Below are 20359 nucleotides of genomic sequence, written 5' to 3'. Positions count from 1 at the left end.
AACATTACTCAAAAATGAAATAACAGATTTTGATGAAATTTTCAGGGAAGGTCAGAATTGACACGAGAACCACCTGATTAGATTTTGGCAGTGATGTGGCTTTTAGTGTGGATCTATGGATTTGTTAAAGATTTCTGTATCACTGCGAGATACTGTAGCTGCACAGCGTCACTGTAACTATGTGAATGCTATCACATGATTGCGATTCTACTGCCAATCGGACTTTATCATCGGAAATCATACGACTGAGCAGCCTTGGTGGAGTACTGCGTTCTCTGAGTGTTTTTCTTGTTCAGTTTAATTCATTTTAATTTAGTTCAGTTCAGTTCAGTTTAACTCAGATTAATTTAATTTAGTTAAATTCAGATCATTTCAGTTTAATTCAATTCAAATCCGTTTGATTCAATTAAGTTCAGCTCAGTTTAGTTGTATTCAATTTAACAATTTAATTAAATTCAGATTAATTCAATTTAAAGCAGTTAAATTCAGTTCAGTTAAGTTTAGTCCAATCTACTTCACATCAAACCAATTCAGTTTAATTCAGTTCAGTTCAATTTAATTATATTTAAATCAGTTCAGTTCAATAGAAACCAAACCAGTTCCATTTAATTCAGTTCAAATCAGTTTCATTAAATTAGTTCAGTTCAATTCAGTTTCGTTTAGTTCACTTCAGTTCAGTTCAGTTCAAATCAATAGAATTCTGTTTAGTTAATTCAATTCGATTCATTTCGTTTTCTTCACTTCATTTCAGATTTATTCACTTTCACATGATTGTAGCTCCACAGATCATTTGAATAATTACAAGGCCCACAGTTACAGAACCACTGCTGCTAACTGTGATGTTAATGTTGGACATGTAAGCATTAAAATAAAGTCACCTTACTTTCCCTTCATAGTGTGTAACGTTTTATATTCATTTTACTCTAAAATATCTTGAAAATGGAGCAATTATTAGGTTGATGGTTCCAATTCGTCATTATCTCAACAATTTCTTTGAGACTAGATCTGGAGAAACTGCAATGTGAGATGATATTGTTCCACTTCGCCTTTCATGTGACATTTTCTTTTTTCCCCCATTGATATAGAAATATCAAAAATATCAGGCTAAATATTACTTTATTAGAATGACACTAGAACAAGCACAATTATATTTACAGCAGTACAGCTTACTAGTAGGGTGATCATTGGAAACTGAAGAACTTTACAAAACAAAATTACAATAATTTAATTACTTCATATGATTTGTTTAGTTTCCTTTATACAATTTTATTATGAACAAAATGTAAAAAAACAAAATGTTGGTTCTCAATATTTCAGTCATCACAGTTTGCTCTAAATAACTGAATATAATGCATTTAATTACATTCAAAATGCTTCACATGAGGCATAATTTGAAAGAAGCATAAGAACAACATCAGAGAAAGTTTTCCATACATACAAAAACATCTAAATACAACAAATAGGAGAATAAAGATTTTCCTTTTACATTGAAAGACACAGTAAATCAATAGCTTATAGCCTCAGTGAGTAACTGTGATCCATAAGGTTTTAAGATCATGATAAATACATCATTAATGCATACATGTATATACACAATATACAAATCGCCTACAGAATACATTGTGATTAAACACGTCCAAGGCCACCTGTGCTTCTAATCAAAGTTCATGTACTCTTTTGCGTTAATGCTAAAAATTTGAACTTAATTTCATATAACCTCCATTGACTTGCACTTTGAGTGACTGAGACCGCCTGTACGGATGTCCTCAGCCATCGCCTCCTCAATCCCTGACGTCAAAGACCGCTTCAGGGTTCGTTTGAAGTCATTTCCAATGAACACATAGAGAAGTGGGGATATGAAGCTGTTGGCTGCAGCCAGCGTGGTTCCCACTCTCAGCCCAGTTTTCTGCACTTCCACACTGTGGTTCTTCAGGTCTAGCTCCAGCAGGACAAAGGTATGATAGGGCACCCAGCAGAAGAAAAACGACAAGATGAGCGCTGCCATGACTTTGTAAGGCTTTGTTGACTTGATGGTCAAACTTTTCAGTTTCACACCGAGCACCAGGCTGCAGGACACAATAATTTGGAACGGGATCAGGAACCCGCAGATGAACCGAGTCAGCGCCACCGCCTTGTGTTTGGAATGGCCCCCGTAATCTGTGTGGCACTGAGTGACCGAGCCGTGGACCGTGGTTTTTCTGAAGATCAGCGAGGGCAACGTTAGCAGAGCAGAGAGGATCCACATGAGGACGATGACTCTGAAAGCTTTGGGCACCCTTCGATGGTTGTGTGACCACACAGGGAATAAGGCCATCACACAGCGATCGGCACTGATTAGAACCAACAGGAATACGCTGCTGTACATGTTGAGAAACAGGGCGGAGGAGGAGAGCTTGCACAAGATCTGTCCGAAAGGCCAGTTCGAGGTTAACATGTAGAACACGTCGAGTGGCAGAAAGACACAGAACAAAAGGTCTGAAATGGCCAAACTGATGTACCAGGTGGTGATGACCGTTGTTTTCATTTTCCATCCACAGATCCAGATCACTAAGGAATTTCCTCCAAGCCCAGCAACAGAAATAATGATATTGGCTGCGACTAGGACATAAGTCAGAGAAGACTGAGAGGTACTGAAAGTCACTAGGTGAGTTAGGTTGCTGTAGATCTCTGTGTCATTGCTTGGGGTGTAATCCCCATATTCAACATAATCAATATCATCCATGCTGGTTACTTTACCTGAAATATGAACCACAACAATTTCCTCAATAAACACACAGAAAGTTGGAACAGTTTACAATTTCATCAAGAAAATGTGCTTTAGTTTTTCCTAAAGAACAAATAAATACTCACGGTACGTGTCAATGGCAAAAGCAGCGACTATAAAGTGTTGCCTTTCTGAGTCCTTTGCTGGTGGATTCAACTTCTCACTTCTGTTTTCTGAGCAGTGTTTGCTCAGAAGAGTGACGTATGTAAGGCTTTTGGTCAAAAACACAAAAAAATACTGTTGCAATCTTAGAATGGGGATCTCCACCGCACAACCACATGAAGGGACCAAATCAGTAACACATTTATAAACACCAGGGTGTCTATAGGCCATTTAATTGAAGTTACACGAACTTGGATGCATAATAAATAATCAAATTAGTTTATTTTAGATGTTTGGTCTGTATCTTCATAATCAATATCACAAATATTGCTCAAAACGCCGATATAGAAATCCCAATTAGTGTACAGAATCAGAAAAAAATCATTAATCCCCACAGGGACATCACTTTGTCACACTTTTTAAAGTTGTTTTCAAGCTCACATTTTCAAGATTGTGGAAGTTGTAAAATTATACAACTTCATTAGAAAGATAATAAATTATATAACTTGATGACCGCAGGTAGGAAGTATGTCGAACAGGGCATTTAATTGACCTCTGACTGAATGTGCCCCTCTGGATAACTAGAATATTGCGTGAAGAGCTCCCAGGTGTTTGTACTTCTGCACCATCACCAACTATTGCTGTGCTAATTTTAAAAGGAGTAGTAGGAGTACCGAATCCAGCATCAGCTCCTTTGTTTTGCTGATGTTGAGCTGCAGATGGTTCACTTCACACCAAGTCCACAAAACTGTCCATCACCCTCTGATTCTATCATATTGAATGGAAGGTTTTGGAAGGAATGGAAAACTGAAAATACTCTAAGGGTGACACGTTTAAAGTGAGGTTTTCATTGGCATCATCTAGGTAAAGGAAAAATAAAGGCTTCTGTAACAGTGAATCATTTTAAAGTCACATTTTTCCTGCCTGCGTAAGTGAAATATTACATATCAGGCTGAAGGATCTGCACATACATTATGCAATGATCATTCAGTGACTCATTTCCCCTTGTTCCACTCAAACTAAATATTTCCATGCTGTGTCCTAAAGGCCATGTGATGCTGTTATGCAACAGAAAAATGCTGAGTAAATTATTTTCCGAAAAATAACGACAAGGCAACTAACCAATAAATCGCTTTCATTAAAACAAGCGTTTGTGGATTCATTTATAATACTTCCCTTTAAAGACCACATTCTTCAACATTTAAATTTGCTGTGATTTATTAGCAATGCTGGAGGAAGTATTAAATCATTGACAGTAAAAGTGGTGTAAAAAGTCCGAAACTGCATTTGAGCTCAGTAAAAATAATTATGGCTGTTAAAATATTCTTAGCATCACAAATAAAATAAGTTATTTGAATAGGCAACTTTATGTTAATATGCCATAGTTCTTTTAATATCATTGCGTTATGATTAATATTGTGTTTTATTTTTAAAACATTCAATTATGAGCAGCCTGGTTGAGGTGGGTCAAAAAAACCAAAACAACAAACAAACTTAAAACTATGATTGGGTGGTGTGCAGTGATAGAAAGGAACTAAATACTTTTCGATTCTTAATGTACTTTAAATTTCCATTTAATGCAACTTAATACTTTCCCTAACCACCATTATGAGAAAAATATTGTACATTTTACCCTGAGGATTTAAATTATACAGACAAAACATATAAAGGTATTGTATTAAACCTGCTGACATGCCATAAATCCACACTTGACTCACACACTACTTTATATTAAATAACTCAGAAAGCCTTGGAGTCTTGCCAGTCTTTTCTTCAGGAGGAGATCATGTGATCTGGAATTAACACACTTCCTTGAGAAGTGTTTTTGTAATGGGGAACTCAGTGGAAAGTACCAATTGTGGTACTGGCAATAAAGCCCAGTGTGTTCAACTGCAAGATCTCTCATCATTCCTGCCTTAAGTCGCCGCTCAGTGCTACAATATGATCATGATGAATATAAAAACATTACTTTAATAAAAATGTATCAAAGATATATCCCATGGACTTCAAAAATCCCTCAATTACATATTGACTCACATTGACAAAAACAATAAATAAAATAGAGCAGCTACAAGTCAACCAAAAGTCTGTCTGAAAAAAAAACGTTTTCAGCTGCCTAAAGTACTTTTTCTTTTACTAAGCTGTATTGAAACTGGGGTCATAACTGTTTACTGACTGTATTCATATTGACTGTCCGACTGCATTGTAATTGTTCTATTCTGAAAGGATGTTTACCTTCCGCTGTTTTACATAAAACGGACATGCGCAGACGCGGTTAGTTGAGCTCAAGCTGCTCTCCTCTTTCAAACTGCGCCACTCTGTCAACATGGCGGGCACCGTGGCGAAGAAGTGTCTCAGTCCTCTGACTTTTCTCACCAGGAGGCTTTCTGCTCCGGAGTTTATCACTCAGTGCTGCTACCACAAGAAGGTAAAACCTGTCTGGTGTAGGTTTTTACCAAAATTAATAATTAAGCCGATTAATAGGCTTTAGGGGGGTGTCAATATGTGGAGAACAGTGTGCTAGAAACAGGTAAATGTTCTGTATTTCCTGATATATATATACCTGCTTCTTAGGGATGGAGCATCTTTTAGTGATCTAATAGACCTATTCACATGTTTATAGGTTTCAGTTTTACACGTCTGATGCAACATGTAGAAATAAGGTGGTGGTGTGTAAAGATATAAGCTCAGTTGGATGTGATGTTAAAAACTGTAACTGTTAGATTTTAAACGGTGAGTCTGGTTTCAAATGTGACATCCTATCTGACAATCTGTTGATTTAGCTATGGTTCATATATGTAATAAAAAATCCTTAATTATGAAGGCATTTTTGTATCAGATTCTATTTTACATTTGTTGTATTAGATGTAGTCCTGTATTGGGATGTTCAGCCACTTCGTTTTGTCTCGGTCAGAGTGACTCGGCAGAAACTAGAGGAGGAGGGCAGGATGAGGAGTTGGTGTCGCGGACAATGAAATCCAGTCGTAATCTGTTTATTTCTGTGTGTCTTACGTAAGGGAGGAAATATATAGTTGTGTAACTGAGGTGTCGAGACTTATAGACATTTGTTTTGTGATTGTAATAGAACAGAAATGCTGTCCCAGGATGCTGCTGTCACCAGACTTCCTCACATTTGTTCTAGCATTAATAAATAATAACTACACTGAACTTGACCCTTTTCTGTTGTCTGAAGGTGGTGGATCACTATGAGAACCCCAGAAATGTGGGCACACTGGACAAAAACTCCAAGAAAGTTGGAACTGGCTTGGTGGGCGCTCCAGCCTGTGGAGATGTGATGAAGCTTCAGGTGTGTTTGTCACTAAGTATGGATGCATTTCAGCTGTAACCTTCTTTGAATTCCACTATTTTGCACTCTGCAATTTAAATCTACCTTGATATTTGCAGTTTGTATCTACATCATTGCCATATTGCACCTACATTGTTAATTTGTATTTGCATTAGTATGTTACTAAGTTTTGTTTTTTTCTTTCTTTCTTTTCATTTTATTTTTATTGGTATTATATTTCTAGATTCCTATTTGTTTATTTATGTTACTTATCTCTAATTTCTTGTTTTTTTTTTACTCGTTTTCTTACGTCATTGTTGCACTGCCTGCTCTACGTGCCGTTTTTAATCACGCCCTGGGGACAAAAAGAGTTTTCTGAATCTGGAATTAGACTTGTAAAATGAAGTAAGGAGTTCTTTTTACGTTTGACACTTGAGTAAAAGTAAAAACTTTTTGCAGATTGAAGTGGATGACAATGGGAAGATTGTGGATGCCAGGTTCAAAACTTTCGGCTGCGGTTCTGCGATCGCCTCCAGTTCTCTGGCCACAGAGTGGGTGAAAGGCAAATCTGTGAGTGAACACAATCGACAACGTGACACTTCTTTCATTTCCTCTTAGATCGGTTATCTACTTGATTTGTTCTTAGGTATTCTGCTCTGTTATTGACACAAAAAGTTCTTGCTTGTGGTTACCACAGCTGTGTGCTTTTCTTCTCAGGTGGACGAAGCTCTGACCATAAAGAACACTGACATTGCCAAAGAGCTCAGTCTTCCACCTGTTAAACTTCACTGCTCCAGTAAGTTTTCAGTACATTTTTTAACCCTCCTGTTGTCTTCATTTACAGGTACCAAAAATATTGTTTCCTTGTCTAAAAATAATCTAAAAATTCAGCAAAAAAATCCCCAAATTTCTGAAAATTTGCAAAACCTTCAGGAAGAAAATTCCAATAATTCCTTAAACGTTTTCTTTAAAAAAAAAAAAAAATGTGTCAAGAAAATTCTTGTAAATATTTTCCAAAAAAATAAGTAAAATCTTCCAAAAAAAATCCTAAAAACATCTAAAATGATTACATATATATCAATAAAACTTCTAATATTTTCTTTCAGAACATTCACACAAAAAAATCAACCAAAATCCAGCGACTATCGCCAGAGTTTGGTTGAGTTTTTGTGTGAATGTCCTTAAGAAACATTTTTAAAATGTCTTTTTTCCCACCAAAAAATGTTTGAAAATTTCCCAAAAATGTTAAAAATGTGGACATCAGAAGTTTCAGTGTGAAAATATATATATATATATTTTCCCACATTTTCAAACTTTAAAATGGGTCAATTTTGACCCGCAGGACGAAACGAGAGTTAAATGATATTCTTCTTCCTGCTGCTCTGCTGATGTATTGAACCTCTAATTGTTCCTGCTCCAGTGCTCGCAGAGGACGCCATCAAGGCAGCTCTTGCCGACTATCGTCTCAAGCAACATGACGACCAGCAGGAGGCAGCCAGCGCCAGCAACTAATCCGAGCGCTTTCACTCTGAGCTGGACAACATTTGCCTCCAGTCCAGCTTCACCACCTCACTTTCCTGCAGTAATGATGATCAGTATCATCACCCCTCTGTAGCAGTGTTACACCAGGCTTTCTGTGCTAGTCTGATCCTCCAACCCTGTATACTGTATCTCTTAGCCTGTCACGTTAACGCACAATATAAGCACTGTTTCGGGTTGTTGGTACAAAGTTGAGCCTTATTTTTGAGATTGATTGCATTCCAGTGTATTTTAAGATTTTGTGCTGGCGGAGTGTTCGTTCTGAAAGGTGTGATGGAGGTATTTATTAAAGCTAAAAGCTTTTCAAAGCTGCAGTGTGGGACTTTTACATGTATTATAACCTCTGTTACATTTAAACCCCTTGCCAAACACAATGCTGATTAAGCTCATGACCACTCAGTAAATATCTCTGTATTTCACAGCACCAGTTTTGATATATTTTACGTCAACCAGCAATGAGTGAAGGATACAGCTACTAGGAGTGTCGCACAAAAAGAAGCATCTGAGGAAAAAGTTACAATACTCCAGATAAACAAACTTGGCATTCAGAAGAAGGATTACAATTTGAACGCACTGAAAACACTTTACAGTGTTTGTGTAATAACTCTCACTGCCAAAAGGGGGAGACAAAAGCTCCACACTGCCGCTTTAAAGATCCTGCCTGCACCCTAAGCACTCACCTGTTTTATGCAATTAAGCAAAGTGGCTTGAAACAAAGAAAGGGTCCATTAGTTTTCAGTGTAATTTATTTTTACCTGTGCTTAACTGAAAGTCTGCAATAAAAGTATACTGAATCATATGTTGTTTTGAATCCAATTTATTAAATACCCTGAATAATTGTCCTGTATAAGACATTTTTAACAGTCATTTATGGAAAAACACAAGTTTAACTCTTTCTTAATGCCATTTTAGTGTGCTACGTTATACTGTGATTGAAGAACAAGCTAACCTAAAGGAAATACAGTCTTTATAAGTGCTTTTACTTGCATCTATATACGGCTGCTTCTTAGATGTAACACCGCCAATCTCAGGAAGTGGTTTTCTTCTTGCTAAGATTCAAAAACTGATCTGAGTCAGTGCAGTGTTCTGCACAGAAGTGCACTATATTGCCTAAAGTATTCGCTCACCTGCCTAGACTTGCATATGAATGTAAATGACATCCCATTCCTAATCCATAGGGTTCAATATGACGTCGGTCCACCCTTTACAGCTATAACAGCTTCAACTCTTCTGGGAAGGCTGTCCACAAGGTTTAGGAGTGTGTTTATGGGAATTTTTGACCATTCTTCAAGAAGCGCATTTGTGAGGTCACACACTGATGGTGGACCCGGCTCTCAGTCTCTGCTCTAATTCATCGCAAAGGTGTTCTATCGGGTTGAGGTCAGGACTCTGTGCAGGCCAGTCAAGTTCATCCACACCAGGCTCTGTCATCCATGTCTTTATGGACCTTGCTTTGTGCACAGTCATATTGGAAGAGGAAGGGGCCAGCTCCACTGTTCCCACAAAGTTGGGAGCATGGAATTGTCCAAAATGTCTTGGTATGCTGAAGCATTCAGAGTTCCTTTCACTGGAACTAAGGGGCCAAGCCCAGCTCCTGAAAAACAAGCCCACACCATAATCCCCCCTCCACCAAACTTTACACTTGGCACAATGCAGTCTGACAAGTATCGTTCTCCTGGCAACCGCCAAACCCAGACTGGTCCATCAGATTGCCAGATGGAGAAGTGCGATTGGTCACTCCAGAGAAGGCATCTCCACTGCTCTAGAGTCCAGTGGCGGCGTGCTTTACACCACTGCATCCCACGCTTTGCATTGCACTTGGTGATGTACGGCTTGGATGCAGCTGCTCGGCCATGGAAACCCATTCCATGAAGCTCTCTGCTGAAGCACTGTTCTTGAGCTAATCTGAAGGCCGCATGAAGTTTGAAGGCCTGTAGCCATTGACTCTGCAGTGGCTGAGTTGCTGTCGTTCCCACACACTTCCACTTTCTTATAATGCAGCTGACAGTTGACTGTGGAGTATTTAGGAGCGAGGAAATGTCCCGACTGGATTTGTTGCACAGGTGGCATCCTATCACAGTTCCATGCTGGAATTCACTGAGCTCCTGAGAGCGAGCCATTCTTTCACAAATGTTTGTAAAAGCAGTCTGCATGCCTAGGTGCTTGATTTGATACACCTGTGGCCATGGAAGTGATTGGAACACCTGATTCTGATTATTTGGATTGGTGAGTGAATACTTTTGGCAAAATAGTGTATCTGGGTCCACACCACACATTGTTTACGGTACCGACCCACATGCAGGAATGTTTCAGGCTGTAGACAAACCATAAAATTTCCAGCAGCACAAAAATCACCCCCAACAGAACAACTGCTTTTCATACCAGTAAACATATTTACAAATTGCATGAATGCTATATTTAATCCAGAGCAAACAGGCTGCTGAGTGTTTAGCTGCTCAGCACTGAAGGAAATCTTGAAATTTTGAGTGTAACTTTTCCACATTTGCTTCAGTAAACCTGTAGAAATCTTTGGAGGCTCGCTGGGCAAATTTCCACAAGCATTAGGAAACTTGTTTAGATTTCTTAGAAGGCAGTTTTCTCTCCAGCAATCAGCTGAAGTGTGGCAGAGTCATTGTGAATGTGAAGAGACGAGGGCCGGAGACTCTTCCCAGTGGAAGGCTCCTGTGAATCCTCTTTCTCAGGATGAAGCTGCTCTGAAGGACTCGACTCTGCTGCTGCTGCTGCTTCACTCTCAGGAACCTCACACAGCTCCTTCTCCTCAGGGAGGCTTGGAAGCTGCTGGTCCAGGACGCAGACATCTGGTTTGGAGCTGTCCTCTGCTACTTTTTGAGTGGGGTCACTTCTCTCCACAGCATCAGCAGATTTATTTGGTGTGCGAAGGCTCCTGGCAGCTCTCATGATGTCGGCTTGGAGCTGCTTGTGAGAGTCCACCGGCTCACTTTCCTGCTCAGCGGCTGCTTTTTCCTGCACTTCGTTGAAAGGTTTGGCCCCTCCGGTTTTGTCCCTTTGGTCCACGTACATCTTTGAGGGGAAGGAGCAAGGGTAGTAGGCGTTGACTTTGCGTCTTCGGCTCATGAAAATCGACCCACAGATGACGAGGAAGACCAGCAAGAGGAGAGTTCCTACGACCAAGATGAGGAGCTTGTTCTCCTCCAGGAAGACCACCAGCTCCTTCAGAAAGTCCTTGTCCTCCTGGGATGTGTCCACCGGTGTGGTTTGGTACACAGAGGAGAGGTTGCTGGTGGGCAGAGAGGAGTTTAAGCTGCTGAGGTCTTCTTCATCTGTGCTTCCCTCCAGAAAACTGTAAAACTGCGAAGGTGTGGCCAGACTGCTGCTGAGGCAAAACGCCACACACAGACCGAGGTGGTGAAGGGCCATCGGGAGCATCGCCTTCCCTCGGGATCTGTAAACCACGGGAAATGTCAGAGACTGAAATGTCAGAGCCAGATGTGAAGACAGTTTGTGGTGCACATGTACATTAGGGTCAGCTCAGCATGTGTTTTAGTGAAAAACAAACATCTGGTCATTTAACAACACTTACAGCTGTTCTGAAGATCCTCAAAGCTCATAGTCAGTCTGCTTTACTATGCATCTCTCAAGTTGCATTGCTGTTTCCTAATTTGTTTGAAATGACACAATGTGAGAAGTTTAGAGTGAAATCACTGTTTGGTGGAGCTGATAACAACACTGATCTGATTTGTAGAAGGAATTGAGAAGGTCAGAAACCACTGGTTTAGTCTTTATAATGTGCTGTATTTAAAAGCTTGTGGGTCATATATAATTGCAGGACTTTTTGTATCATAGTTCACATTTTTGCTGCTTTCAGGCCTAAAACCAACATGGCCGCCTATAACCAAACACCACATGGCATTTTTACAGAAAGATTCTTCTAAATATTATATAAACAATTAAGTAAAATTGAAATTAAAAGTTATTTATAAAGATATTGTAGTAAACCTGCTGACATGCCATAAATCCACACTTGACTCACACACTACTTCATATTAAATAACTCAGAAAGTCTTGGAGTCTTGCCAGTCTCTTCTTCAGGAGGAAATGACATCATGTGGAGCAGGTCATGTGATCTGGAATTAACACACTTCCTTGAGAGGTGTTTTTAATGGGGAACTTAGTGGACACAGATACAATTAGCTATTTTCCATATAAAATTTGATATATTGCCAAAAAGAAATACCTGTCATGATTATCTCAACTTAATAAAAAGAACACAATTAGAACAATGTTTGAATAAGCTCATTTTATTATTGTTTAACTACGGTAATTAGAAGGTGGTTGTTATTAAATTCAGACGGTTATTTAGTCGACATTTTAATGAAATCCAATATTTTTATTAATAAGTGATTGTTTCCATAATAAATAATTCTTGAATTTGTAAAGATATGATCATAATGAACATAAAAAACATTAATGTTAATAAAAATGCATGCAAGATATATTCCATGGACTTCAAAAGTCCCTCAGTTATACACTGATCCTTGTTATGTCCAACATGTGAAGTCTTTTACTTACAAAGAAAATCTGGCAGATAAGTGTAACAGAGTAAAAATGCACAATATCTCTCTCTGAAAATCAATAGCATGAATATATAAAATGGGTTTTCTTGATTGCACTGAATGCACTTTATTACAGCTTGGCCTGAACACACATGAATCACAGTAGAGAGTCAGAAAGTAGAACTTTTTCCTCACTCACCCCCTTGTGTTACAAGGGGCAGCAGCAGAATATCTCTATAAAAATGGAACAATTAAATCCCAAACTATCTGTACAACTAGTGTACGGGATAATTTTACAAATTGTGTGGAGCAGCCCTTTAAATGCTGCTTTTCTTTGCTGTATTTATTCTTCTCTCTGCTCTCTGTGTGTCAACTGGCAGCAGCTCACTTTTGTCCCTGCTCGGCTCCATCTGTCTGCAAGCTGAGCCACATGAAACTCTGCTCTCATCTGGCAAAAAAAAAAGCGGGTTGGGAGTTTTTTTTTTTTTTTCAATTAATCACCCACTCACCCCAGACCTAATATACACTGCAACACATTCCTGTGCAATCAGACGCATAAAAACATTCACATAATTCAGTCGTGTGCACACCTATGCTCCAAGAACGAAGCAGTAGATTTTATAGTCAACAAAACAGATGGAAAAACAGTGATTCATTTTGTTTTTGGTGCACTTTACTGTCGAAAACTGGCATAAAACTGAGTCTAAAGCTTTTAATAATCCTGCTCCTGAGTTTGGATGCTGCCCTGAAGCATCTGGATGCTGGAATGTCACCCCCAGATGCTGGAGCATTCAGTGGAATGACTAAGTTGAGAAGAAAAGCAGCTCATTTTACTCACCGTGCACAGTGGCAGGAGACGTGTCTGAGTTGAAATCCCCTCTGAGGGAGGATGAGTGAAACCAGTCTGGAAGAAGTGAACTTCTCAGAGGAGCACAGAAGAGTGGCGAGTGCCTGGTGGAGCACGGCACTTCTGCAGTTTCAGATTTCAGTGTGGAGGTTTGTCTGGATTACAGAAAAAAAAGAAAAGAAAAGATGTCGTTAACCATGAGTACAAATCCCTCCTTCTACTTCTCCACTGTTCTCCTCCCCCTTCAGCCTTCCCCTGAGTGTCTCCGGCCTGCACACAGATTGTTCTTGTTAGGTAGGAGTTTATAATGTGCTGTGGGGGCAGGGACCTCTCCTGCACTCTCCTGTGTGGCTAACTGGATATGTATGACCAACATGACAAGAAACAGCTACTTCAGAGCTACAGAGCATCATGAAGGAACCCTTAAACATCACGTTTATCAGACGGAGCCTCTGATTGACGGCCTTCCCATCAGCTCCTCAGCCTGCACTGGAAAGATGCTCCTCTCAAAACAAGAAAAAAAAAACTTATTTCAAAGAACTTTACCTTGAAGCCGAGTGTGACTGTGTGCAGCAAATGCATTTTTTTCGACCGGTCTGCTGTGTTTGTGATCACTCCAGACAAGGGCAGCTTTATATGGTCATCAGCAGCATGCGATGAATTCCTGCATCCACCAGGTTTACATTTGTCTCAGCTCTGTTGATAGTCACCGGCGTCTGTTTCAGCTGCACATTGGCAAAAAAAAAAAAAGGGAGAAGAAAAACAGCTTCATGGCCCTAATAAGCATTCAGAGGGCTGTTTTCTTTTCTCAGGAAGGGAAGTGAATATCAAATCCTGTCCAGGGGAGAAGAAAAGCCTTTTGTGAAGCCTGGTATAAATAAAGGAACTGGGTGAGTTTATGAAGAGTCCACTTTTATTATGACTCTTCACCGTGTACAGACACACATACAGATGTTACAAAAGTGCATTTATATATTTATCACTGGAATTGGAAACTAAAATTCAGAAGAGAACACAGTTAGATGGGGAATAAGCAAGAATAACTTTGTTGCTCCCTTATTTTAACTTCCAAGAAAGGTTCCTGGAGTTATTACTCTGCCAAGGAATGGCAGAATTATGTTACGATCAGGCGTACGTTTATCTGTCTGTCTGTTTGTCTGTTAGCAGCGTTACTCAAAAACAGTCAAACGGATTTGAAAGAAATTTTCAGGGAAGGTCAAGAAATTGATATTGCAGTAAAATTAGCAATAGATGTTAGAACTGGTACCTGATTCTGAAGAGTGATAACGGTACAGAAAGCCCAATTCTGCAAGCTCACAGCATTGGTTACTCAAATTTGCTACATATAAAACTCTGTTCGTATTCAGGTTTTTAAGACTGTGATCAGTGAGTAGAAGGTAGAAATGTTCAGCCATGGTGTAGACTACCTTTTATTGCCATCTAGCATATAAATAAAATCATATGGGTCAATATATAATTGTGGGACTTTTTGTATCATAGTTGACATTTTTGCTGTTTTCAGGCCTAAAATCAAAATGGCCGCCTAAAACCAAACAGCACATGGCCTTTTTACACAAGGATTCTTCTAAATATTATATATACAGTTGAGTAAAATTGAAACTGAAAGTTATTTATAAAGATATTGTAGTAAACCTGCTGACATGCCATAAATCCACACTTGACTCACACACCACTTCACTACTACAAGACGTGATCACGATGAACATAAAAACATGATTTTTTTTACTTTTAATAAAAATGCATGCAAGTTATATCCCATGGAGTTCAAAAGTCCCTCATTTATATATTGACCCATTTACACGTTAACAAGGTAAAAAACAACAACTTGATTTTCACTGGAGGGGCTTTTTAATGTGATTTCTACTAAATGAAAAAGACTGACAGTCTTCAAGCTTTACCTCTCTTTAATTATCTGTAAAAGTCATATCAAATTAAACACTTTCCAGTAAAGCTGCAAGAAATTCTAAGGAAATAACAGACTCATAAAGGAAAGCATTACCTAAAAGTTAAATAAGACGTGTTTAATAAATTACCACGGTACAGAAACTGCATATTTCACATTAAACAGACACATTGATCAAAATCCTGCATTCACTTCAGCCTTCAGTCTCCAGAACAGTTTTTTCTAAACTCTACAGCGTCTGTGAAAAACAACAATCCCTTGTCGAAGCCTTCCTGTCCCCCGTTGCAAAGTGAAATACCTTCAGGCCTCAGCTCCGGATGTCTAAAAAACTCAACCTTTGATCACACAACTGTCCTCATCCTGACTTACGTAAATCCTCCAGTGGAAAAAAAAAGTCCCGATACCAGATACAATTCATGGTGCTTGAACATTTGTGGTTTTCATGTCTCTTCCTCCACAGAAACAGGGCGTGCATGGAAGCTAAACCACCAACATCAAAGGGGAAGCAAAGAGCAACTGTTTCCACATCACTGACAACCCCACAGACCAGTCTAATATCTGATGTGTAAAGTCATGGGTTGTGAATCCATTTAAACATATCGGTCATTCTCTGGGAGGAAGCTGCTGAGAGTGAGGTTATCTCCTAACTCGTCGTCGCTGTCTCCACCTCCGGGGATCACCCGGATTCCGTTTCGGACCGGGTTGCGTTGCCTGGTGTAGGTGTAGCTGGGCTCGGGCAGCAGGGCGGAGATGCACATCATCTCAGTGCCCTGCTGGGATTTCTTAACTCTGTACTTCTTTGCTGACAGCTTGGTGCAGAGGACGATGGTGGAAACCATGAAGATGGTGGCCAGAGCAGCCAGGGCGGCGATGACGATGAGGCAGTTCTTCACCAGGCTCCGGGTGGAGCAGGGTTGGGTCTCAGTGCTGGAGGGGCTATTTGTGACGTGACGAGGTGCTGCTGTAGTTGCTGGCGCTGGGCTAAACGTTGGAACCGGTATCCTCTTGGGGATACGAGGGTTCAGGACTCCTGCAGAGCTGTTGGAGACGGTGGAGCTGGGAGGGTCGGTTGAGACGGACATAGGCGTGGAGCTCGATCCTGCTGCTCCTGTAGATGTGAGGACAGTCGTAGCAGAAGTGGGATGAGATGTAGATGGAAGCTCAGTGCTGGGTTTGGATGTCTCAGGCATAGAGGTGGGGTTGAGCACAGGTGCAGCCTCTGACGTGGGGTTTGTTGTCATTGCGGTTGCAGTTGAAGCTGAAGGAGTGGTTGGGCTAAACGTTGGAACCGGTATCCTCTTGGGGATACGAGGGTTCAGGACTCCTGCAGAGCTGTTGGAGACGGTAGAGCTGGGAGGGTCAGTCGAGACGGACATAAGCGTAGATATGAGGACAGTCGCAGCAGAAGTGGGATGAGTGCTGGGTTTGGATTTCTCAGGCATAGAGGTGGGGTTGAACACAGGTGCAGCCTCTGACGTGGGGTTTGTTGTCATTGTGGTTGCAGTTGAAGCTGAAGGAGTGCTGAGGCTCTGATTGAAGATCTGAGTGGACTCGTGAGAGGAGACGGTGGAAGATATCTGGGAAGTAACCTCAGGCTCGATGCTGGATGTGGGCTGTGGAGAAGACACAACCACTATGGCTGTAAAGGCGGCAGAAGCTGCAGCAGGAGCAGTCGTGTCATTAGAAGTGGTGGCTGATGGTTGATGGGACTGATCCTGAGCATGTTTGTCTGTGGAGCTGTAGAGCTGGTCTTCACCTGCAGCTGTGGTCACTGCTGCGGCGGTTTGAAGCAATCTGTGATCTGAGCCGCTTGCAGCTGCTGTTTCTGCTGCTGTTTGTGCTGCAGTGCTCATGACAACCAAACCAACTCTGCTGTTATTTAAACTGTTAGCCTCTTGGGTTTCCACTGTGGGCAGCCCTGCGCTCTCTGTCGCTGCAGCAACGCCAACTTCTGCAGGTTTGTGACTCGGTTTCCAGGTTGTAGCCTGCAACTCTTTGTCACCGTAAAGTCCAGTCAAGGCTTCAACAGGTGAGTTAGTATCGCTAGGTTGTGGACTGGGAGCAGTCAGGGACTCCACGGCAAACAAAACACAAATCGTCCATAGCAGAGCAGGATACGTCTTCACACTGAGGAGCAGCATTGTTGAACAGAAGATCTGAAATTTAAGAAAAGGGTAAAGTTTACTGACGTCAAATGAAATGTTGACTAGACACACAAAGAGGGAAAAAAAACGATGTGTCATGTGTCTGCGAGTGTCATCTTATGATGAAACAATCATGTGTCTTTCACCGCACCCAGTGCTTCATTTTCACAGGAAAAACACAGAACTACTGCATTTGTCGAGTAAATGTCAAACTTTGGATCATCTACATTTGGAGTTTGTGTGAAATTAAGGAAAAATCTACAGAAAAGGATCCAAAATCTCTGACAATGTTTGCAAAATGAAGAATAAAAGAAGTGTTTGAGGTACAAGGATAATAAAATAGATTAGATTTTTTTGTCCTAAAAAAATTGAAAATGACAGGTAACAAAGCATCTGTTTAAAAAAGTAACGGCATTCAAAAGTGTTACATAAAACCAACAGTGTGTCCTAAAGCCAGAAACATTCAACTAGAACAATTCAAAATATGTCCTCAGAGACCCCTGCCTGTGTCTTACCTTGCTGTTGGTAAAGCAGTGGGATGGATGTGACAATAAAAGCTGGTTAAAGCTGACTTCAGCTCATCTCAGGCTCTCTGGTTGATGCAGACTACAGCACGGCTTCATAGAAGAACAGGAAATGTTCAGTCTTTAAAAAAAAACAGCACTATATAACACTTCCAGATAAGTCAGAGAGACACTTCCGTTTGAAACGTACAGCCTCAGATGAAATCTATCAGCAGATTTTTTTTAGAGAGGATGAAGAAGCACACAATCTGAGCTGCCACATTTGAACAATTTATCTGCTTAGCAGAACTTAGAAGACGTGTCTTACCTCACTGATGCAAAGCTGTGGAGCATGCTCTGTTCGCGTGCAGTGGTTACTACTTTATTTAAAGTAGTGGGAAGTGCTCAGTTCTGTAAACTGCTCAGATGCTTTTCTCATGTCAGCCCCTGATCACAGTTCTGCCCAAAGCTGCATGTCATGTGGGTAAAAAGCTGCAGCCGGTTCAGTTGCATGAGGGCGAACCGAGAAAATCAACTGAAACTCAATGCAGTCAGCCTGAAAGTCCACACACTGACTGGATTGTGTGTTACTCAGATGCCCTGTCGCTTCAGAGAGTCAGAATTTGAAACTTGGACTCCCACATTTGTACCCTGTGAGGAAATAAGACTGTTCTTCTTGTGATGAAATCATAACTGTCACTTCCTGGACTGGGGAGCCACACTGAGATGTGGCTAAAAAAATGGTGAACATGAAGATAATCTGCTTGTTTTGCTTTATTTTGATGTTGCTATGAAGTAACACAGGTAGCATTTAATGGGCTTAGACTGACGATGTACAAATATTAAAGCTGCTGAGTTAATTAAAAGTAGCTTCTTCAAATCAGGAGTTGCTCAAGTCATTTTGGAAGCAACTTTAAGGCATTTTTAAATCCTATTTTATACTTTCACTCCATAACATTTCAGAGGGAAATATTGCACTTTACTCCACTACATTTATCAAACAGCTTTAGTTACTTTTATGTGGTGGATCTGACGCAGTAGATAAAACAAACTTTAAAAATACACTACAGCTGCAAGATTAAATCAGTGTTTTGCAACCTTTTTCAGCTCCACCGAAGAGTGTTTTTTCTTTTCTACTGCCTCTGATATAAAAGCAGACATAAATGAGTTCAAACCAGCTCCAAGTGCAGCAGCTACAACAGTAACATGCTGTCAGCACATTGGAACTTCTGTATTTATAATCTAATTATGTCATATATATATAAAATAAAATATCAGTCGGGGAACAAACTAGAACTTTTATTTTAGCACATTAACTACATGTTTTGTTGCTAAAATGTGAACATGTGAAAATGTGTAATAATTTACTTGTAATAGAGTATTTTTATCGTTGCAGATCTATTAGTTCCACCACTGATTATCGTATATTGAATTTTTTCCAAACAATTTTAAGCTCCCTCAAAGTTCCTAACTTCTATGGACGAGGTAGTTTATTGAGAAAGAAGTTGGTAGATCACACAGCCAGCTCCTACATAATTATTTATTAGCCCATATCTACTATTCAAGTGATAAAGCAGCACTGGAGGAGGAAATATTATTGCCACACAGTAAAAATGTAAAGGTTAAAGTGATCATTATGCTGCCAAAAGGACTGATTTGTGATGCAGGAGCAGATTTTTAATGTTGCAGCTGCTCAGCAAAGAGCTTAACGGTTTTATGTTTTATTGAACACTATAACTTCTTATCCTGTGATCATATATTTGATATGTAAAATATTCATCCATAGCTGCCGAATGCGGTGGAGGAAACTGCGCTTGTAAAAATAAAATCAGAAACATAGAGGAAGTAATATAAAATGAGTCATTGTGTGGGTCAATGTGCTGTTGAGGGACTTTTGAAGTCCATGGGATATATCTTGCATGTATTTTTAATAAAAGCAAAAAAAAAAAAAAAAAAGTTTTTTCTGTTCATTATAATCTTGTTTTTACAAATTCTATAATTATTATGGAAACAATCACTTAATAAAAAAATGACTGGATATCACTTAAATGTCAACGAAATAACCATTTGAATTTAATAATAACCACCTTCTAATTAGCTAAGCAATAATGAGCCTATTCAAAATAAAAAAAATATATCTGTGTCCGAGAAATCACTTTCCACTAAGTTCCCCATTACAAAAACACCTCTCAAGGAAGTGTGTTAATTCCAGATCACATGACCTGCTCCACATGATGTCATTTCCTCCTGAAGAAAAGACTGGAAGACTCCAAGGCTTTCTGAGTTATTTAATATAAAGTAGTGTGTGAGTCAAGTGTGGATTTATGGCATGTCAACAGGTTTACTACAATATCTTTAGGAATAACTTTCAGTTTCACTCAGTTGTATTTATAATATTTAGAAGAATCTTTGTGTAAAAATGTCATGTGATGTTTGGTTCTAGGCGGCCATGTTGATTTTAGGCCCGAAAACAGTAAAAATGTCAACTATGCTACAAAAAGTCCTGCAATTATATATTGACCCGGGTGCACTTAAAGTAGCACTTGACTAAGCAAACATACTCAGTCCAATCTCTTTCTTGGCACCACATACCGACTGATAAAAGCGGCTCAAACATTCGCTGCACCTCCAGCAGCTTTTTATCAATCTGACAAGTTGCACTTTTCTTCACGGTGACATTTCGAAGCCACATCAGACGGCAGAAGTGAAACTGAA

The 20359-nt window shown here is 39.8% G+C and overlaps 4 protein-coding genes across 5 annotated transcripts; 1 reads left to right on the top strand and 3 right to left on the bottom strand.

Annotated features, from left to right (window-relative positions):
- Window positions 1-1099: 1099 nt before the first annotated feature.
- On the bottom strand, window positions 1100-3232 carry LOC110951496 (chemerin-like receptor 1). Its single transcript, XM_022194587.2, has 2 exons — window positions 2851-3232; window positions 1100-2736 (listed from the first exon to the last, which is right to left on the bottom strand). The coding sequence occupies exons 1-2, from the start codon at window positions 3095-3097 to the stop codon at window positions 1709-1711; spliced, it is 1275 nt and encodes a 424-aa protein (XP_022050279.2). The 5' UTR covers window positions 3098-3232; the 3' UTR covers window positions 1100-1708.
- A 1903-nt stretch (window positions 3233-5135) lies between these two features.
- On the top strand, window positions 5136-8490 carry iscub (iron-sulfur cluster assembly enzyme b). The gene is made up of 5 exons (XM_051938687.1): window positions 5136-5294; window positions 6060-6173; window positions 6612-6722; window positions 6870-6948; window positions 7573-8490. Exons 1-5 carry the CDS (start codon window positions 5193-5195, stop codon window positions 7662-7664), a joined length of 498 nt encoding a protein of 165 aa, XP_051794647.1. The 5' UTR covers window positions 5136-5192; the 3' UTR covers window positions 7665-8490.
- tmem119b (transmembrane protein 119b) lies at window positions 8137-13772 on the bottom strand. 2 transcript variants are annotated; one of them, XM_051938686.1, is made up of 4 exons: window positions 13620-13772; window positions 13065-13228; window positions 11254-11327; window positions 8137-11115 (listed from the first exon to the last, which is right to left on the bottom strand). In XM_051938686.1, the coding sequence occupies exon 4, from the start codon at window positions 11097-11099 to the stop codon at window positions 10275-10277; it is 825 nt and encodes a 274-aa protein (XP_051794646.1). In that variant the 5' UTR covers window positions 11100-11115; window positions 11254-11327; window positions 13065-13228; window positions 13620-13772; the 3' UTR covers window positions 8137-10274. The 2 variants fall into 2 exon arrangements, with proteins under 2 accessions (XP_051794646.1, XP_022050280.1); XM_022194588.2 differs by lacking the exon at window positions 11254-11327.
- A 192-nt stretch (window positions 13773-13964) lies between these two features.
- LOC110951516 (uncharacterized) lies at window positions 13965-17772 on the bottom strand. The gene is made up of 2 exons (XM_022194611.2): window positions 17657-17772; window positions 13965-17153 (listed from the first exon to the last, which is right to left on the bottom strand). Exon 2 carries the CDS (start codon window positions 17136-17138, stop codon window positions 15588-15590), a length of 1551 nt encoding a protein of 516 aa, XP_022050303.2. The 5' UTR covers window positions 17139-17153; window positions 17657-17772; the 3' UTR covers window positions 13965-15587.
- Window positions 17773-20359: the final 2587 nt, after the last annotated feature.

Source organism: Acanthochromis polyacanthus, chromosome 18, assembly GCF_021347895.1.
Source record: "Acanthochromis polyacanthus isolate Apoly-LR-REF ecotype Palm Island chromosome 18, KAUST_Apoly_ChrSc, whole genome shotgun sequence".
NCBI lineage: Eukaryota > Metazoa > Chordata > Actinopteri > Pomacentridae > Acanthochromis > Acanthochromis polyacanthus.
The sequence above is the reverse complement of the archived record's forward strand: the minus strand, read 5'-3'. Positions and strand labels throughout refer to the sequence as shown.

Excerpts from the sequence above, each read along its gene's own strand:
- LOC110951496 (XM_022194587.2), bottom strand. The coding sequence starts at position 3,097 with ATGGCCTATAGACACCCTGGTGTTTATAAATGTGTTACTGATTTGGTC. Across the intron at positions 2,737-2,850 it reads TTTTGCCATTGACACGTACC|GTAAAGTAACCAGCATGGAT; the intron begins GTGAGTATTTAT and ends TTCATATTTCAG.
- iscub (XM_051938687.1), top strand. The coding sequence starts at position 5,193 with ATGGCGGGCACCGTGGCGAAGAAGTGTCTCAGTCCTCTGACTTTTCTC. Across the intron at positions 5,295-6,059 it reads AGTGCTGCTACCACAAGAAG|GTGGTGGATCACTATGAGAA; the intron begins GTAAAACCTGTC and ends TGTTGTCTGAAG. Across the intron at positions 6,723-6,869 it reads AGTGGGTGAAAGGCAAATCT|GTGGACGAAGCTCTGACCAT; the intron begins GTGAGTGAACAC and ends TTTTCTTCTCAG.
- tmem119b (XM_051938686.1), bottom strand. The coding sequence starts at position 11,099 with ATGCTCCCGATGGCCCTTCACCACCTCGGTCTGTGTGTGGCGTTTTGC.
- LOC110951516 (XM_022194611.2), bottom strand. The coding sequence starts at position 17,138 with ATGCTGCTCCTCAGTGTGAAGACGTATCCTGCTCTGCTATGGACGATT.